Source organism: Ambystoma mexicanum, chromosome 4p, assembly GCF_040938575.1.
Source record: "Ambystoma mexicanum isolate Mex_15411 chromosome 4p, UKY_AmexF1_1, whole genome shotgun sequence".
Lineage (NCBI taxonomy): Eukaryota > Metazoa > Chordata > Amphibia > Caudata > Ambystomatidae > Ambystoma > Ambystoma mexicanum.
In genome coordinates this window covers 827,709,439-827,726,801 of record NC_090927.1, presented here as the reverse complement: position 1 = coordinate 827,726,801, position 17,363 = coordinate 827,709,439, and the positions used below count along the sequence as shown (strand labels likewise).

Here is a 17,363-nt window from a genome sequence, read left to right as displayed (position 1 = left end):
AGGGGGAACTAACATTGGGAATTGAATAACCCTAATTCCCAAGAGAACAAAAGGATTTGGGTTGTTTGTTCGTAAGGGAAATTATCCCAGATGAAATTACCGTAATTAATTTTGCTGAAATAAGTTTTGTTAATTCTAATATATAAACACATAGTAAATCATATTAGTGGGATTAATTTGCCAATTTAAGAATTAGTGCAAACACCAAGGACAGATGAAGAAAGAAAACGTACTTCAGTTACACAGAAGTAAAGGAGCAGCGGGACGTTGAAAATACAGGCAAAATCTTGAAAGAGCTGGACATCAGGAAGTGACATGCAAGTACACTGTCATTTTTATTGAAGATGTCAAATAACTGCCTTACACTTATTTAACAGAAAATGTTTTGGTAAATTCGTAACGGGGAGAAAAAAATTAAAAAAGGCACTCAGCTGACGCGTTACGCAAGGAAAACAAAAAAAGTAACGAAGAACAGAATGTAAGTGAATTTAGAGAAAACAGATGAATGAAAGAATGAATTAACAATAAAACACATTTTAGAATGTAAAAGAAAAGTTTCTCAGATTGCGACGAAGGGGTAAGAAAGAGGCAGATGGGTAGGAGAAAGTTAAAATATGAAAAGGAAAGAAAACAGTGTGTGGGAAGTGGCGAGAAAGTAAGAAAAAGTATTAGAATGTAAAGGAAATGGGATGCAAAATGCAGTGGAGATGAAAGAATAATTTCTATTTTTACAATTGCGAGCAATTTGTGTATTCGAATGTAAAGGAAATGGTATACAACATGCAGAGCAGAAGAAAGAATCATTTTCAATTTTTTAACAATTACTAGCAATTTGGAAAAACAGTAAAATAGTACAGCAAGAATTAGGTCTAAAGTTTCATTTGAACAAACAAATTTGATCAGTTTGGGTATTTTCTAACTAAATACAGGAGGGTCTGGAGCCCTATAAGAGAGAGAACGAACCTGAACACAACCAAGATAAACCCTAAGAAAGAGGAAAGAAGAAAGAGAAATGATCAGTCCCCAAAAAGAACTGCAGAAGCTAATCCAGAACACAACAAGAGACTATGTATGGTCTATAGAGGGCAACTCAATTCAGAAAAACCCCTGTGATAAAAACACAGCCATCAGCAGAAGGTAGTAATTCTCCTGAACTTAGTTAGTGGTAGGGTCAGTTAGGTTAGATGTAGATAGTGGACAGAGCTCTTTTGACATTCCCTGACTGACAAGCACCTTACTTAGTAAAGTAGGCAAGTAACACCCCATAGCAATAGGAAAAGTTAGACCTTTTTCTTTTGAATAATGATGACCTCTCAGCGTCCGCGTACTCCTTCTGCTCCTCCAGTCTGTATAATATTTTTTATAGGTTCTCATTCTGCATGACGGAACGCAAAGGCATCCATTAAGAAGGGACAAACTAAAGCTACAATCATAGGGGTTAGATTCAAATTCCTGCAGAGCATAAAAAGTGACTAAAAACATTTACTGACAGAATTTGGCAAGCAGAACTGGAGTCCAGAGCGGACTTAATGTGTTCTCCTGCCAAATCCACTTGGTTTCTGCCAGCACGCATGTTCCTATTGGTGGAAAACCAATGGTTCCTATTATAGCTACCTCGATTTTGCACCTGGTAAAAGCAGGCAGATCCCAGAGTAAGTTTTCAAACAAACAGGTAAATTCGTGGAAGCAAGAGGACATGGGCAAGCTGTTGTCGTCCTTAACCGTTAACTGGATACGATACGTTAGCACAAAAACAATGGTTCAATAGGAGAGAGGTTATTCAAAGTTACAGTGAATTAAATAATCTTACATGAACACACAGTCTGGAAGGAGGGGAGACAGCCAAGCTACAAGCTAGCCCTGGGGAAGGACACCCTGACCCTATCGGTGGTGCCTCACCCTAGGTGGCATATGGTGCAACGCCAATCTAAAAGTGATAGAGAAGAGAGCTGTCCCTAACCTTCTACGATGGTGGCATATACCTAGTCAAAACACAGTATCATACATTCCGAACATTTCCAACTGGCTGATGCAACAAGGGACAGGAGGACAGAACTACGTATTAGATTCAGTCACAGCCAGCTCTAAGTAATGGCAACCTGAAGACAGGTAAACTAGTTGTATTCCAAACTCAGGGCAAGCTTTAATAGTACCCATGGGTCTTAGTTACAGGAATGCAACAAGTAAAATTGGAATGTCCGCTAAAAAGAAAGAAAAAAGCTAAAATGGCTCTTATAAAAAAGCTCAATCCATATGTGTGAGTGTGCAATCTGATTAGTCCAAACAGTATCTCTCAGATGTAATGGGAGATATCAAAGCAGTTCATGAGAACCCTCAAGACCTCGAGGGTCGACCGGTTTCAATGGCATTAGAGAGGTTAGCCATCTTCATCAGGACCGTGATTAGAAGAGAAAACACATTTTACTTATCCAGCATTGCTGTACTGGAGGTGCCAATGTTGGGTACATGCCTGTGAGGAGACAAAAAGGAGAGAGGGAAACCAAAAAGTACCCGCCCCGGCACTTTACCCACAAAAAGAACAAATGCTAAGGGAGGTGATAACTGCAGCTACGATCACGCATGATGGGACAGAGATTCAGCTGTACCATGACCTGACCAGGTTGACCATCCAAAAATGCAGGGCCATGTACGCTGTGGTAAAGACTCTTCAGAAACGTGGAATTAGGTACAGATAGACCTTTCCCTTTGGTTTAATCTTTAACTTAGATGGCAGACAACAAAGGATCACATCAAGGGAATCAGGTATGGCGCTACTACACATCGAGGAGGACACTCAAGCAGATCTACCAGAAGGGGCTCGGGCCACATCGGAGCAACAGATGGCACGTAAGGCAGGAGAATGGTCTTCCATGAATCAGCAACAGAGGAATCACAGAGGCCCACAAAAAGAAGACTGGCACTTTGTAACCCACTGAGGTCACTGTTCTCGACAACTTTTTAGGAACAAACTTGGCCAAAGAAAACGACAAGCAGATTGGACAGACTGCGACATCATGGACTCATAACAGATGGGGAGTTACGAGTCTCCGCATACAGCCCTGTGATGAAGGGTGAGTCGCAGCCGGGGAGTTGGCCCCCACGGGATACAATAGGTACTGTGCCTCACACCAAAAAACTATTAAAGGGAAGAGAAGAGGGTGGGGAGGGGGGATTGTTAAAATCAGTAGAGATGTTAAGAAGTCAATAAGGGAGGGGGGGCTGCGCATTTTGCAGATAAATCCTTTTGATGTTGTGACAGACATATGTCCGGATGTATCAAGGTCAAGGTGTAGAACTAACAGATTACAATTCAAATGCTTGTCTTGGAATGTGAGGGGCCTTAATACCCTGCAGAAGCAAAGGAAAGTTGAGACCTTCGAGGCGTCACCAACCGGACTTGGTGGCGGTCCAAGAAACTCACATCCAGAAGGCGGACAGGGATAAACTTTGCTTACGACAATACCGGACTATTCTACAGGCGACATCACACGATATGCCACACCTTCCCCATCGGTAGCCTTGAAAAAGAAATTTGTAGATCTATCCATAGTAGACACTTGGCTTACCTTGAAGGGGGAAGAAAAGGGATACACATTCTATTCCCACGTACAACGATCATTCAGCCAGATAGATTATGCATGGATTTCCACTTCACGCTGCGGTCTAAATCACAGAAATTATGACCCACACAATTACCCTTTCAGATCATTCCCCAATTACGGTAGATCTTAAAATTCCAAAAGCGACAACTAAACTATGGTCATGGTGATTCCTGTTAGCGTTATTACAAGACCTGGATTTTAAGGAAGATACGGCTCGGCAAATAAGGGAATTCTTTGTGCTAAACTGGGAGGGTGAGATTTCAATGAATACCATCTGGGATGCCTTTAAGGCTACACTGAGAGGGTTTCTCATAGCAGCGGAGGCCAACAGGGGCAAGCAGAGAATAGCTTTAGAACTAGAACTAGAGGGGGAATTAGCACACCTTTTAACGAAAATGGAGACGAATTCGGGTCCGTTGATTCAGAAGGAGTTTAGGACCGTGGCAGGTAAATTAAATCTTCATACAACTAAAAAAGCAGAGAAAGCCCTCATTTTTTTAAAAACAAAAATATTATATAAAAGCCAACAAAATTGACCATATATTAGCATACAAGCTTCGCCAGAGAGCAGCATCTAGGATTATTCAACAGATTAAAGTGCCTGAGGGGAGCTCATCTCTGAAAATACTAATATTATCCATCAATTTCACTCCTATTCTGACTTGTATAAATCAGAAGCTTCAGCTACACATTCGCAAAAAGAATATTTAGAGTTTGTTACCCTTCCACAACCAACGCTGACAGACAAGTCAGTTATTGGAAGCACCTATAACTCAGGATGAGGTACTCCGGGTTATCCAGGATCTTCCCTTGAACAAATCACCAAGTCCAGACGGCTTCCCGGCTAGGTTCTACAAAACATTTAGCAATTTACTAGCCCCTACATTGACCAAATTATATAACTCTTTCACAGACACAGGCCAAATTTCCCCTTCAATGGATGAGGTGAAAAAAATTCTCTTCCCAAAACCTGGTAAAGATTTAACTAATTGCGGGTTGTATCGCCCAAAAGCCTTAATTAATATAAATGCTAAAACTTTTACCAAGGTGCTGGCTAACTGTTTAGTGGATTTTATGCCCCCCCATTATTCACCGAGACCAAACAGGCTTCATAAAACATAGGCACACCCATGATAATATTTAAAGAGTGCACCATATTTTGGAGAAAGCATAAAAGAAACGGATCCCAGCAGTGCTGATTTCTATCGACGCAGAAAAGGCTTTTGACCATGTGGAATGATCATTTCTCTTTTTATGGTGGGATTTAACTTTAATTAAGGTGGGATTTGCACCAAAATTCATAGAAATGATCAAAGCCAATTATAATAACCCAACCATATGGTTGTCAATAAACTGCCACATATCTGCCCTTATTTATTTGCAATGGGTAAGAAAAAAGAAAGATCAGCTTAGCCAAAAAAGCAAACTCACCTCCACCCCCTACACATAAAACTCTGACCTGCACCCCCTTCTCTTTCGCCCTTGTCTCAGCCAAAGAAGTAGAAAGCATCATCAAAAGCCTCAAGTCTTCCAGATGCCAAGGGGATCTCTGCCCAGCTAGCATCATTCAGGAAGGTACCAACGAGCTGGCCCCCTTCATAACAGCCTTAATAAACTCTTCCTTCAAAACGAGCTCAGTTCCCAACTGCCTCAAGGAGGCTTGGGTTATGCTCCTCCTAAAAAAAACAAACCTAGAACGTAACAACCTCACTAATTATAGGCCAATCACTACTGTTCCCTACATCTTAAAGATCTTACACAGAGTGGCCTATCTGCAAATCCAGAAGCATTTGGAAGAGAACAACCTTCTGGGCCTCAGACAATCTAGCTTAAGGCCAAGGCACAGAACTAAAACAGCCCTTCTGGACTTAAAAATTCAGATGGACTAGGCAAAGGACAAGGGAAAACTGGCCATACTCCTGCTGTTCTCGGCAGCCTTCGACCTCGTTCACCACCAGATCCTCACAGAACATCTGGCGGCATCAGCTGCATTCTCTAGCGAGGCAACCGCCTGGGTCCAATCCTTCCTAGCCAACCGAACTACCCAGGTCTTCTCACCGAGGGCTTCAGCCCACCCCATCCCTATCCACTGTGGTGTCCCCTACAGTTCGTGTGTATCGCCAACCTTATACAATATCTTCACAAAGCTTTGTTTCAACCGCCTCGATAACCTGGGTGTCAGATACACAAACTAAGCTGACGATACCCAGGTTCTCATCACTCTATCAGGAAGTTACGAAGAGGACTCCAAACGGATTAACAACCACTACCTGGAGATCCAGGCATGGATGGCTGAACACGGTTTATGCCTTGACGATGAGAAAATGGAGCTTCTTCTTATCAGTTATCAACCACATCTAAACAAACTTACGCCTTTATCAACATAGATGGTAACTTAATTAAAGTGGCCAAAGAAATCAAAACGCTTGGGGTTTATCTGGATTCCACACTCGCTCTCAAAAACAAGTCAATGCCATAGCCTCCTCAAATAAGCTCATCAATGCCTGCAAAGCATTCCTCTCGCCCATTAGTTGCATTACCCTAGCTAGGGCGCTAGTGCTCTCATAAATAGACTACTGCAACACCCTCTTCTTTGGCACCTAGGAGTGCAACCTGAACAAACTTCAGGTGCTGCAGAATAATGCCCTTAGAGCGACTTAGAGTATCCCGTGGCACTCCCACATCTCCGGCTTTAGACAAGACGCCCAATGGCTTCCAGTACGAGACAATCACCTCAGATCACTCGTCATCATTCACAAATGACGCCCCCATGTATTTGGCAGATAAATTTAACAAACGCATACTGGCCAGATCAACCAGAACAATGTATTCTCACTACCCCTCCATCCCCAAATTCATCCAAAAATAATTTAAAACAAAAAAAAATAAACTGCCGTTTCTAGCTTCCCGGTCCTAGCAGCCAAACAATAGAACGCTATACTCGTGAACATTAGATCAGAATCATCCTTCTGGACCTCTAGAGCCAAAACTAAGTCCTGGCTTGCTAACAAGAATTGCTCAAGTGCCTGACTAACCACTGTCTCACTACTGTACTGCATTTTTTTTCCTGTGTCTGTCCTTCGACCATCATGTAACCCAGTCACCTGCACTTATTATTGTTGTGTATAACTCTGAAAATGACTACAACTTGTTGTAACTTGCTTTAAGTCTCTGGCGCCCAGTTACCCCAGGGTTCGGCACGTGGTATAAAGAAACTAAACCGAAAGCTATATAATACTGCAACTGGCGGCAATGCTAGCAATCCCTCAAAAATGGAAAACAAAAGAACAACCCTCACAGTACGGAATAGTTTATCAAAGTATGGAACTTTATAGCGATGGAATGGTTGACGTACTCAATACAGGGGGACCACACCGCTTTCACCAAGGAATGGAAAGAGGTACTCAACTTTTTGCACAAGGACTATAATGTAATATATTGTCCGCAGAAACTCTGCAAACTGGGCATTGCTGGGCCAAGTGTTGGTACATAGTTGATGGTAGTACACTTGTCACTAGAGATGTGGCTATTTGGCAAATTGACCAGGGGTGGGGAGGTTGGGAAGGGGGAGTGAATGTGCCATTTTTATACTATATAAGAAATGCTAATAAAAATACATTTTTTAAAAAAAGAGAGAGAGAGAGAGACAGCAGATATGATCTCTTCAGCCGGTGAAAAAACAGCTTGTACACTTTGATTGCACTGTTTTATGGATGTGGCCTCCTGATACCCATGGGCTACTGGTGGTAAATCAAATTGAAAGCCCAGGTTCAAAGGGCCCGATAGTTGCCTCAATTTTCAGGTCTTGGTGATGAAGGCCACTGGGGTTCTAAAAAGACACACATTCTCTTGTTTATCCCATGTCGGGGACTAGCCCCTCTCTGGGCCCAGAGACAGCCGAACCCGCTTAGCCAACTCCTGGGAGATAATTGGAACCAACATGGATACAACCGCAATAAGGTCTTTATGGGGATAATTCATAAGATCCTCCAAATCAATATGGCCCAGCAGCAAGCACAATACCTCTGCAGATGTCAAAGCAGAGGCCTCTGAATGGTACATACCTAAATTCACAGAGGAATTTAGCGATTTCCTTACAGATGGACCAAATTCCTAATTTCGTGATGGCTCTGCAATGACTTACGCAAAGGTTTGGGGCAGAACCTTACTGTCCCATGGTTTAATTCTGACCAGCGTAGTATCCAGTTTCAAAGTGGAAGGTGTTTCCTTTAGGATGCCATTAACCAAGGAGTTCCTCTTTATTTCTGTAATTACAGAATTGGCGGCTTCTTGGGGGCACAATCTTTGGCAAAGCATTCCTGAGTACAACAAATACGCCATTATTGACAAGGTGTACTATATTTAAAAGCACTAGCAGTGGAGCCCAAGCGTTAGTCCAAACAGATGTGGGCTGTAATAAATATAGAAGCGCCTGACACTTTGCTATACTTAGGTACAAGCAAAACGGACAGGGAGCCCCCGCAACTTCGAGCAATAGAACACGCTAGCACCTGTCGGAATGCAGTCCATGTTCAAAGGGCAAAGGTGCAGCAGTCGAGCCAAACGTAAGGCAGATTGAAAGAAAGTTTTCCCCACAGTCTCTGCCAATAAGAGGTACACAGCAGAGGAATTAAATTAAAAAGGCTCTTCACGCAAATTAAACAGCAACACTGTTTTCTATACTCAAATTCATTCTAGAGCTCAAAGTGGGTTTTCAGGTACCTTACCATGCCACCAAACAAGCCCGTTTGTTTACCCGGAAGCCAGTCCATCCCAGCCTGGCCTCACGTGGACTGCAGATTGTCACTTGGCGGTCCTCTTTGTGGGATGAAGCAGTTTTGTAAAGTGCCCTGCAGGTGAGTAGGAGGAGGAGCCCACGGAGCAACCAGCACGAAAAAACAGACTGCACCAAGGAGCCAAGGCTCCAGCAGACTGTCAATTGGCATAAAATGAAAAATCAGACCTAACAAACACGCCAGTTGAGAAGCGGCACACCGCACGAGTATATACTTTAAATTCTGCAACCATGTTGCCCAGCTCGAGCTCACTGAGGCATTGGTTGCCTCTGTGTACAGCGTGGAGACATGTACAGGCATCTGGAAAGCTGGGGAATGGCGTTTCTGCAGCGCCAGGATGCCATGGTTGCCTCCATCCCACAAGGGAAGGAGGTCCCGATGCAAGGTGTACTCCCAGAATGGAACAACTAAGGAGGAGTTTTATTTACTACTCATCCCTGTACTCCTGCAGAGCAGTAGTCACTCTGTCACATGGTTTACTAGTGTTGCTCCATATATAATAGTTAACATTCATACTTAGCATACAAAGTGGTTACACTTCCAATTGCTGTTGCACCAGCTAGCTTTGTCTGTATAATATTACTTCCTTGCACCCACAACTCAATTCAAAAGGTGTTTCAAAATGTTGCAAAAAATAAATTAATGTCCTGCAAATGTCTTTTTTTAAGCCACAAAATGTCTCATTCCATGCTGCAGTATTCTTGGGGGGTAAGGGGAAGGGGGTTCATGTCTTTCACAACAAGTTGGAATAGCCTCTGTGTTCAGGGAGGACTATTGGAGCATGCTGAAACTGAGATGGAGCAAGGGTTGAAGGTTGCTGCTCTGGCCTCACAGTGGAAAGGAGGCACCATCCTTAACTTTATGTCAAGACTCGGAGGCTTGGATTATGCTCAACTCAACTCTTTACTCCTCGAGCAGCCAACCAATTAAGTCACATGAACCAAACTGTCAATTAACTACAATCTCCATGATCATGAAGTAACTTTGAAGTTTGTGTTCCATTGGTTTAATGGTAACATATGATATCAACAGTCCAATCACGTTTGACAGTCCAATAAAAACATCTCCTTCATCCTCGTAACTTCCTCTTTCTTTGCTGCTTGAGCAGCTGAGATAAGTACAATCTGTTATCGTTTATATTGCTTATAATTTATTTATATGTGGTGACTATAGAATACGTGTGTAGGGATTAGAGCGTGAGCGAGTTGAGTGAGGGGCGCACAGCGCAATCAGGGCTTGGCGGAACGGATCTGCAGATAGCGAACGCGACTGGGCGAAGTGGGCTCCGGCGTTAGAAAGTGGAAGTGTATGCCGGGTGCGATGGGACCGCTGGAGGTTCCGGTGCCACGGCGAGACTTCCGTGTGAGAAGGCAGGCAGCTAGCAGCTCCCGGGAGCACTGAAAAGTCATACCGGCACAAACAAATAAGATTATTCGAGTACAGGACTCGGGCCGGCAAGATGATATGCCATCTGCTGCTGGCAAAGGCGCAACGCAGCCAAGATAAAGAGAATTACGGGCTGCAGACGAAGCGCAGGTGGGCACAGTCCCAGGAATAAACTGACAAAAGCTGCAAGAAAGCAGCTAGGAGGCCCAAGCACTCGATCAGCTCCTGGTATTGACGGGTACAGCCCCAAGTAAGACTGGTGAGCAATAAAATACCGGCCTAGCTACAGTTGAGAGCAGATTGACAGGGGCAACCCAAGCAAACTGCATTTTCAAGGTGAAAAATCCAGCACAGACATGAGCAGGAGTGGGGAGTACTCAGAAGAGGACTCAGAGGGCCCACATGTGAGTGGCATCAGAATGAGCCAAGCCGTACAGAAGGTTATGAGTGTTGGTAGGGGCCCCTCGCGTGAAGGCAGGGGCATTATGGAGGACCTCGTAGCTTTCTGGTGCACCCGAGGTCATGGGAGTGGGACCCACGGGAATACATTACGGCCTATCTAAAAAGAAGACTCAGGCCCCCCCTGAGTAAGGAAGCCAGGAGTAAAATAAGGGCGGAATGCCCCAGGCCCAGAGTTCCAGATTGGGTAGCCGAGACACCCGAAATCGATGACCGCATGCGGACCTTCATGGGCAGGTACGACAAGGACATCAAAAAAGGTATTGATCGTGCCAAGACAAACTCCTAGATGTGGTGGGGCCCATCAAAAGAATATGGCAACTGGCAGAAGAAGCCAAACAGAGAAAAGAGGCGATCGATCCCGAAGTCCTCTTAGGCTGGGCCCAAAGGGCAATATGCCTGCTGGGCAATGCAAATAGCTCCATTGCAACGGAGAGGAGGTGGTCCATTCTCATGAAGATAGACGCTAAGTTGGGAGAATTGGTGCCATCAGAAACAGTGGCTGCAACCAAGGGCAAACTATTTGGTGAGACGTTAATCAAGGACATGGCAAAGTTTCTCAGCATATACGCCAGCCACACTGGATAAAGCACAGGCCTCCCGGAAAAAGATCGACAAGGGCTGGCAGAGGCAAATGTCACTCGGCCAGTCAGTACCCCGACTACAGGGCCTCCGGACACAGTTCACTGGAGAAAACAAGAAGACCAGCGAGCAAACCCCTTCTTCCCACCGAGGGGAAGGGGTAGGGGTAGGAGTAGGGGTAGGGGCAAAGGCCCGAGAGGCAGCAGCAGACAACAGCAACAAAACAATACAGGTGAGAAGGGGCGCGAGCAGGGTCGCTAAATGCAGAGATCCCTCCGGTGGGGGGTGAAAAAGTGGCATTGCATACGCAAAGATGGTTAGCATTATCCTCAGATTCCTGGGTCTTACAGACAGTTCAGGGTTTTCGCTTGGAATTCTGGCAGGAACCAGGCCAAGGGTTCCCTCCAAGGCCAATCAAATTCAGCAGAGAGGACGAGGCATTGCTAGACAGCAAGATAGAACAGCTGAGACTAAAAAAGGCCATCCAGCGGAAACCAGCGAGGTTTCGTAAGCAACATGTTTTTAGTGAAGGGGAGATGCAAGTTCAGGCCAGTGATCAACCTCAGAGAACTGAATTCATTATTGATGTATAGACACTTCAAGATGGAGGGAATTCACCTACTGAGGGACATACTACAGTAAGGGGATTGGCTGGCTCAGATAGATCTCAGATGTGTACCCCGACGGTGCCTATACACCAGAGTCAGAATCAGCTACAGCAGTTCCTCTGAAGGGACCAGAAATGGGAATTCAGCTGTCTCCCATTCGGACTGGCCTCAGTCCCATAGTGTTTTAGCAAAGTGATGAAGCCTGTAGTGGGACACCAAAGAGGGCAGGGTGTCAGGCTGATCATCTACCTGGACGATATATGCAGCATTTGCCAGGACAGGGAACCAATCTCAGAATAAGTCAAGATTGCGACTGACTTGTTACAGCAACTAGGTTTCTTGATAAACGGGGAAAGGTTGGAGCTAGTCCCGTCGGAATGGAATTTCTGGGGTTCATTCTGGAAACGGTACAGGGAACACTCATCTTACCGTTAGAGAAAGTGAACTCAGCAAAAGAGACATAAAGAGCATGATGACAAAGGAGAGCATTTCCTTGAGGGGGATGGCGAGGCTGGTAGGATGACTCATCCTCGATTCAAGTCATATTCCCAGGACAGCTCCATTACCGAGCATTACAACGACTTAAGATAGAACATATCAGACAGAAAGGGACTGTCTTACGAGCAGGAAGTCCCAATTTTGCAGGAAGCAAGGACAGAATTAGAGTGGCGGTACCACAACATGGAGGCTTGGAATGGCAGGGCGATACTTGGCTCCTCCCCAGACCTTGTGATAAAGTCTGACGCCAGCCGATGGGGCTGGGGAGCCCGCTGCAGCGAGATGTCTACCAGAGGAAGGTGGTCGTAAGAGGAGCTAGCCCTCCACATCAACTGTCTTGAACTATTAGCGGGTCAGGTACATCAACCGACTGGGGGTGGGAGGAGCAATATCCAAGATGCTAGCAGAACTAGCCAATGACTTCTGGCATCTATGCCTTCAGAGGAAAGTCAGCGTAACAGCAGAGCACCTACCGGGTGCACAGATGCTGGCTCAGGTCAGGAGATAGAGAGACACCAGATTGGAGAGGTCAGGCTTGGTTCCCAGACCTACTGGAAATGTCTTACGACACCCCCATCCTACTGCCGTTCAGACAGGACATAGTACTGGACCCGGCAGGGGAGTGTCACCCACTCGTCCAGACAGGAAGTTGAGCCTGATAGCCTGGACAATTTCAGGAGATCCTGGGTCAAGCCAGGCCTTTCGGAGAAGCTCAGGAATTTATCAGAGAATCCTGGGCCCCACGGACTGGGAAGGCTTACAGGGTTGCATGGCGCAAGTGGAGTAGTTGGTGTATGGAGAGAGAAATTCATCCCGCTCATGTAATAGATGTAATCCATGTTGTGAACTCCCTAGCTAATCAAGCAGTGCAGACCAAAGTGTACAGAACCATTAACACATATGTCGGCGATCTCGGCCGCACACAAATATGTTCAGGGTAAACCCATGGGTGGGGGGCGCATCCCTTGATTTGTAGATTATTGAAGGGAGTTAACTGCATGAGATCCCTCACCCGACACCGAAAAATATTCACGGCTGTGGGACGTGAGCATTGTGCTAAAGATGGTTGAGGCTTGGGCAGATAACGTAGAATTATCCAGAAAAGCTCTTTGGGCGAAACTGACCACTCTTCTGTGCCTTATTTCATGCAAGAGGGTTTCGGAAGTCAAAGCACTGGAGGTGGATAGAAAAGGGGTCACATTTTAAATAGGAAAAAGGACAAAGACAGGTATCAGGACTGTAGATTATGCAGCCTTTCCAGAGACTCCTAAATTATGCCCTATCAGGTGCTTGAAGGCTTACGAGGCCATGGCAGAACACTTGAGTCCCCCGGGAGAATCCCAGCTTTCGATAGCGCTGAGGAAGCCTTTTAGGGCAGAAGCATCAGCTACACTTGCTAGATTGATACAAATGGAGTATGGATCAAGTGGGCATTGATGTGGAACAGTTTGACGCTCACTCGACCAGGGGAGCGATGGCATCCACAGCTTTTAAGATGGGAGCACGCCTGCAAGATATCTTTAAGGCGGCAGATTGGTCGAATCAGTCAACTTTTAAAAACTTTTATTTTAAGCCAATAGATCAGATGGCTACGTTCGTAGTAAGTAAGCTTTAAACAGGCATAATCCAAGCCTCTGAGTCTTGACATAGAATACAGATGTTCAACACATTGGTTACAGAAAGACTCGGAGGCGAAGGATTAGTCCACCCTTTCAAATTGCATAGTTGAAACATGACTGTAGTTATGTTGTTAATCGTGTAATGTTTGCATCAGTGCATATGTCTGTTGTAATGTTAGCGATTGCCCATCCATCCTGGAATGGTTACGTCATTGTTGTTATACTATGTTTTAACAGGCAAGGAATCGAAGCCGGGGGGGCACTTGAAGAATGATCGATGGGGATAAGAGAATGAAGGCGTTTACCGGTTGGGACGCAAGTTCAGTTATCGACCTTTTACGAGGATGATGGGGATGTTTATATTGGACTGTGAAACGTGATCGGACTTTTGAGATCACATGTTACCATTAAACCAATAGAACGCAAACTTCATGATCATGGATATTGTAGTTCATTGAAAGTTTGGTTTATGTGATTTAATTGGTTGGCTGCTCGAGAAGTAAAGAGCGGACTATAATCTTTCGCCTCAGAGTCTTTAATAGAATCATGACTTTCTGTAACGAATGTGTTGAAAATCTGTATTCTTCCCAGTCAAGCCAAGATAACATGATGGGAGTTTGTGCACTGTGTGGGTGTGGTGGTAATCAGGAACGAAGGGGAGAAGATGCAAGGCGAATGGGAGGTGAGGGGTGAATAGATATGAAATAGAAAGGGGAGAATAGATGGGAAGGGAAGATTGGTAGATTGAGGTTTCCATAATTCTTTTCGTTCTCTTCTGTGCCAGATTTGTACTGTTTTTTTAAAGCTCCATTATGCATATAAAAAAGTTACAAATCTGTTATTCTAATCGTACAAATGTTATTCAGCTCTTAGCAGTGTATCGTTTTTTTTTCTTTTTCATGCAGTGGCAAAGACAGTTCTTCTCACAGGGAAGGAAAGAGTGGATGGAAAGTGAAAGAGGTGACTAGAGTAGCGAAGGAAAGGGGAAAGAAGTAGGGGGCTTAAGCAAAGAGAACAGAAAGCAGTGGGAGGAGGTCAGCAGAAGATGTTGGGATTGGTACAGGAGAGAACATATGATTTTAGACGGGGAAAGCGGATTTCCGACTTGAACAGAGAATTCCTGGCATTTCACGTTATATCAACAAAACCTTGTCATGCCATCAATCTATTAATCAGCCAGATTTACACCCTTACCTCTAATAGTTAAAAAACAAAACTTAAAAACATTTGTCCCTAAAGGTCATAATTGTCGCACTTGTGACAGCCCTAAACTACGCCTCCACATCCCACCTTAGCAGGGCCCTCTGCCAGTCTTGCCCATGGAGCGCTTTACCTTAAATCTGGTACACACACTATGAGCGCTTGTTTTAAAGTTGACTGTAAAGTGAATGATTGCTAACACTTTTGCGCAATTTCGAAAAAGTGTCAGCGGTTGCACCCATCTCCTGTAACCCCACAACATTTCGAGAGTACCCATTTTGGAGATGCCCATGTGTTGGAGGCTTTGCAAAACAGCCTCTTAGCAAGGCGGGCATATACCCACCATTCCATATTCCACTCAAAAAGGTTTGTACAGTCTAGTTTCTTGGCATTCCAGGACTTGCAAGTTGGAGTTAAACTTTTCCAAATGGCCATAAAAATGCATGAAAAAAACGGAGGGGGCAAGCACCTGTTCATTATTACCACAGTAATCACTTTAACAGCATGTAACATTTGTTACGATCACACTATATCCCTCGACCTAAACGCACTGGGGATGCATCGTGCGGACGATTTAACATGACTGATGTACTACGAGCTTTACGTACGTGTCCTGGTGTTTTTCATCACCTTACCTGGGTTATTGTAACCTTGGTCACCGTAATTGTCTGGTCTGGTAGAGGCTACTGAGCTGTAATTGGATGCGGCTATCCCGATCAGACTCTTGCAGCTAACGCCACCCTTTCTACCTGCGCCCAGCACTATTCCTCTGTTCAGAAGTCCCAGGCGATTCAATGGTGTATACATATCCTGCTGTGTGACGTCACCTAAAGTAGTTACACTCTGGGTCCACTACGTTCTTTTCCCTTACTAAAAAACAAAAACTGGATTCACGTCAATAGGAAAGAACAGACAGGAGAACAGCAACAGAAAAGACGGACTACAATTGCATGGGACCCACAGGCCTGTCAACGTCTTCTCCATAAACATGGCAGCCATGTTTTATTGGGCTTGTTTCCGTCTAACCATTACTAGATGTATTGTCGAAGCGAGTATTTATTACCACCGAGCTGGAAGAAGCATTTTTATAAAACAACTTCACCTTTCACGATCTGTCGAAGTTTAATTTACATTGGAACATGTTTTGTCTGCCTCTTTTTTGTAGCAATCTACAGAGCTGATCATGTGGCAAGTGGCAAGCCAGTCCAGGCTTTTCCCATTGTTTGCTGAGACCAGTGTTTCGTTTTTCCTATTCTAAGAATGAGCCTGCAAGTCCCAGCATCATACATGCCAACATTATGAATTCCATTTGGGAAACACTAGTCCAGTCCTAGTTTAAACTTTGTATTCTGGGACTTGAAGGGCTATGGTCCCATTATAAACCTAGAACTACAAGCCCCACAATGGAAAGTTAAAACTAGGTCTGGCATACATGCCACCATACTGACGCACCTGGGAGGGAGGTTTTGTCTGAAAAATCGGGAGACAAAAATGTTGCAATAGCATACATGCATAGATAGCTCTCAACCATTTGTGTTGCAAAGGCGGGTGAAATCACCCTATTTTGTTTTTGGCGGGTGAGACGCCCATTGGAATGAAAGGGCGTGCAGGAGGCTTGGTGGGTGAGTCAGCCCTTTACAAGGCGGGTGACACCTGCCAAAAGCGTGTGAGTTGAGAGCTATGTACATGCCAACCCTCCCGATTTAGGCGGGAGACTCCCGACTTTTCAGTGAAAAATATAGCTATTTTTCACATTTTCCCACCTATAATCAGTCTAGTTCCAATGTATTCCTATTGGGAAATTTACATCTCCCGATTTCCCTGACAAAATCTCCCTCCCAGGTGCGTCAGAATGTTGGCATGTATGCAATAGGAATGCATTGCACAAAGACTTATTTTAGGCGGGAGAACATAAAAAACATAAATATTTTTCACAGAAAAATCGTGGGTCCCTGTTGGAATGGGTTTCTTAATACTGTGCAAAGAGTCACATTTACTGTAGGTTAACATTACACTATGTATTGATCTTATGATGTAACCTCATTCCGTTTGGATTGTAGGTATGTGTTTGTTCTATTTAGAATGTATGAGATGTTTTCTTTTGTTACCAAAGGGCAGTTGGAGCCAGCCTCTCAGGAGGGCGCCTGCTGTGTCTTGCGGTCTTTTACTTGAATAATAAATATGTAACTAAGAGTCGCGTCCGCCTCATAACTTAACATTGGCGACGAGGCCAAAGTATACTGAAGACCCGCGCGTGTTCGGATCGCTCCTATGTTTCCTTAGGCTAGCTTCAGCCTTTTGACGCTTCCCTTCCTTCGACACGGCAGGCGAGAGGCAGGCGGAGGGAGCGGCTCACCGGAGAAGGTCGGAGTGAGTACTGTGCCCGCATTTCCCTCGATTTTCCATTTAACGTGGGTGAGGGACATCGCAACGTCACCGCTACGAGGCTCGAGACTTCCTCGTTCACGGAGGCTCGCGCTGACGCTACGCGCGTCTCGCCAGAGCCGGAAAAAGGGCTCGCTGTTCTTGCATGCTCCTGTACACGCCCACTGCTCGGCGTATCAACTCCCCAGCTGTCTATTGTTGCGTCACGCCTGACGGAGTGCTGGCATT

At 44.9% G+C, this 17,363-nt stretch overlaps 1 protein-coding gene across 1 annotated transcript in view; it reads right to left on the bottom strand.

Annotated features, from left to right (window-relative positions):
- COQ3 (coenzyme Q3, methyltransferase) overlaps nucleotides 1–15,702 on the bottom strand; it is a 307,137-nt gene extending 291,435 nt beyond the window's left edge. The window contains exon 1 of the mRNA XM_069606406.1: nucleotides 15,386–15,702. Coding sequence (XP_069462507.1) covers nucleotides 15,386–15,557 — 172 coding nt within the window. The 5' untranslated portion in view covers nucleotides 15,558–15,702. The remainder of the gene's footprint in view (nucleotides 1–15,385) is intronic.
- Between the last annotated feature and the right edge of the window lie 1,661 nt (nucleotides 15,703–17,363).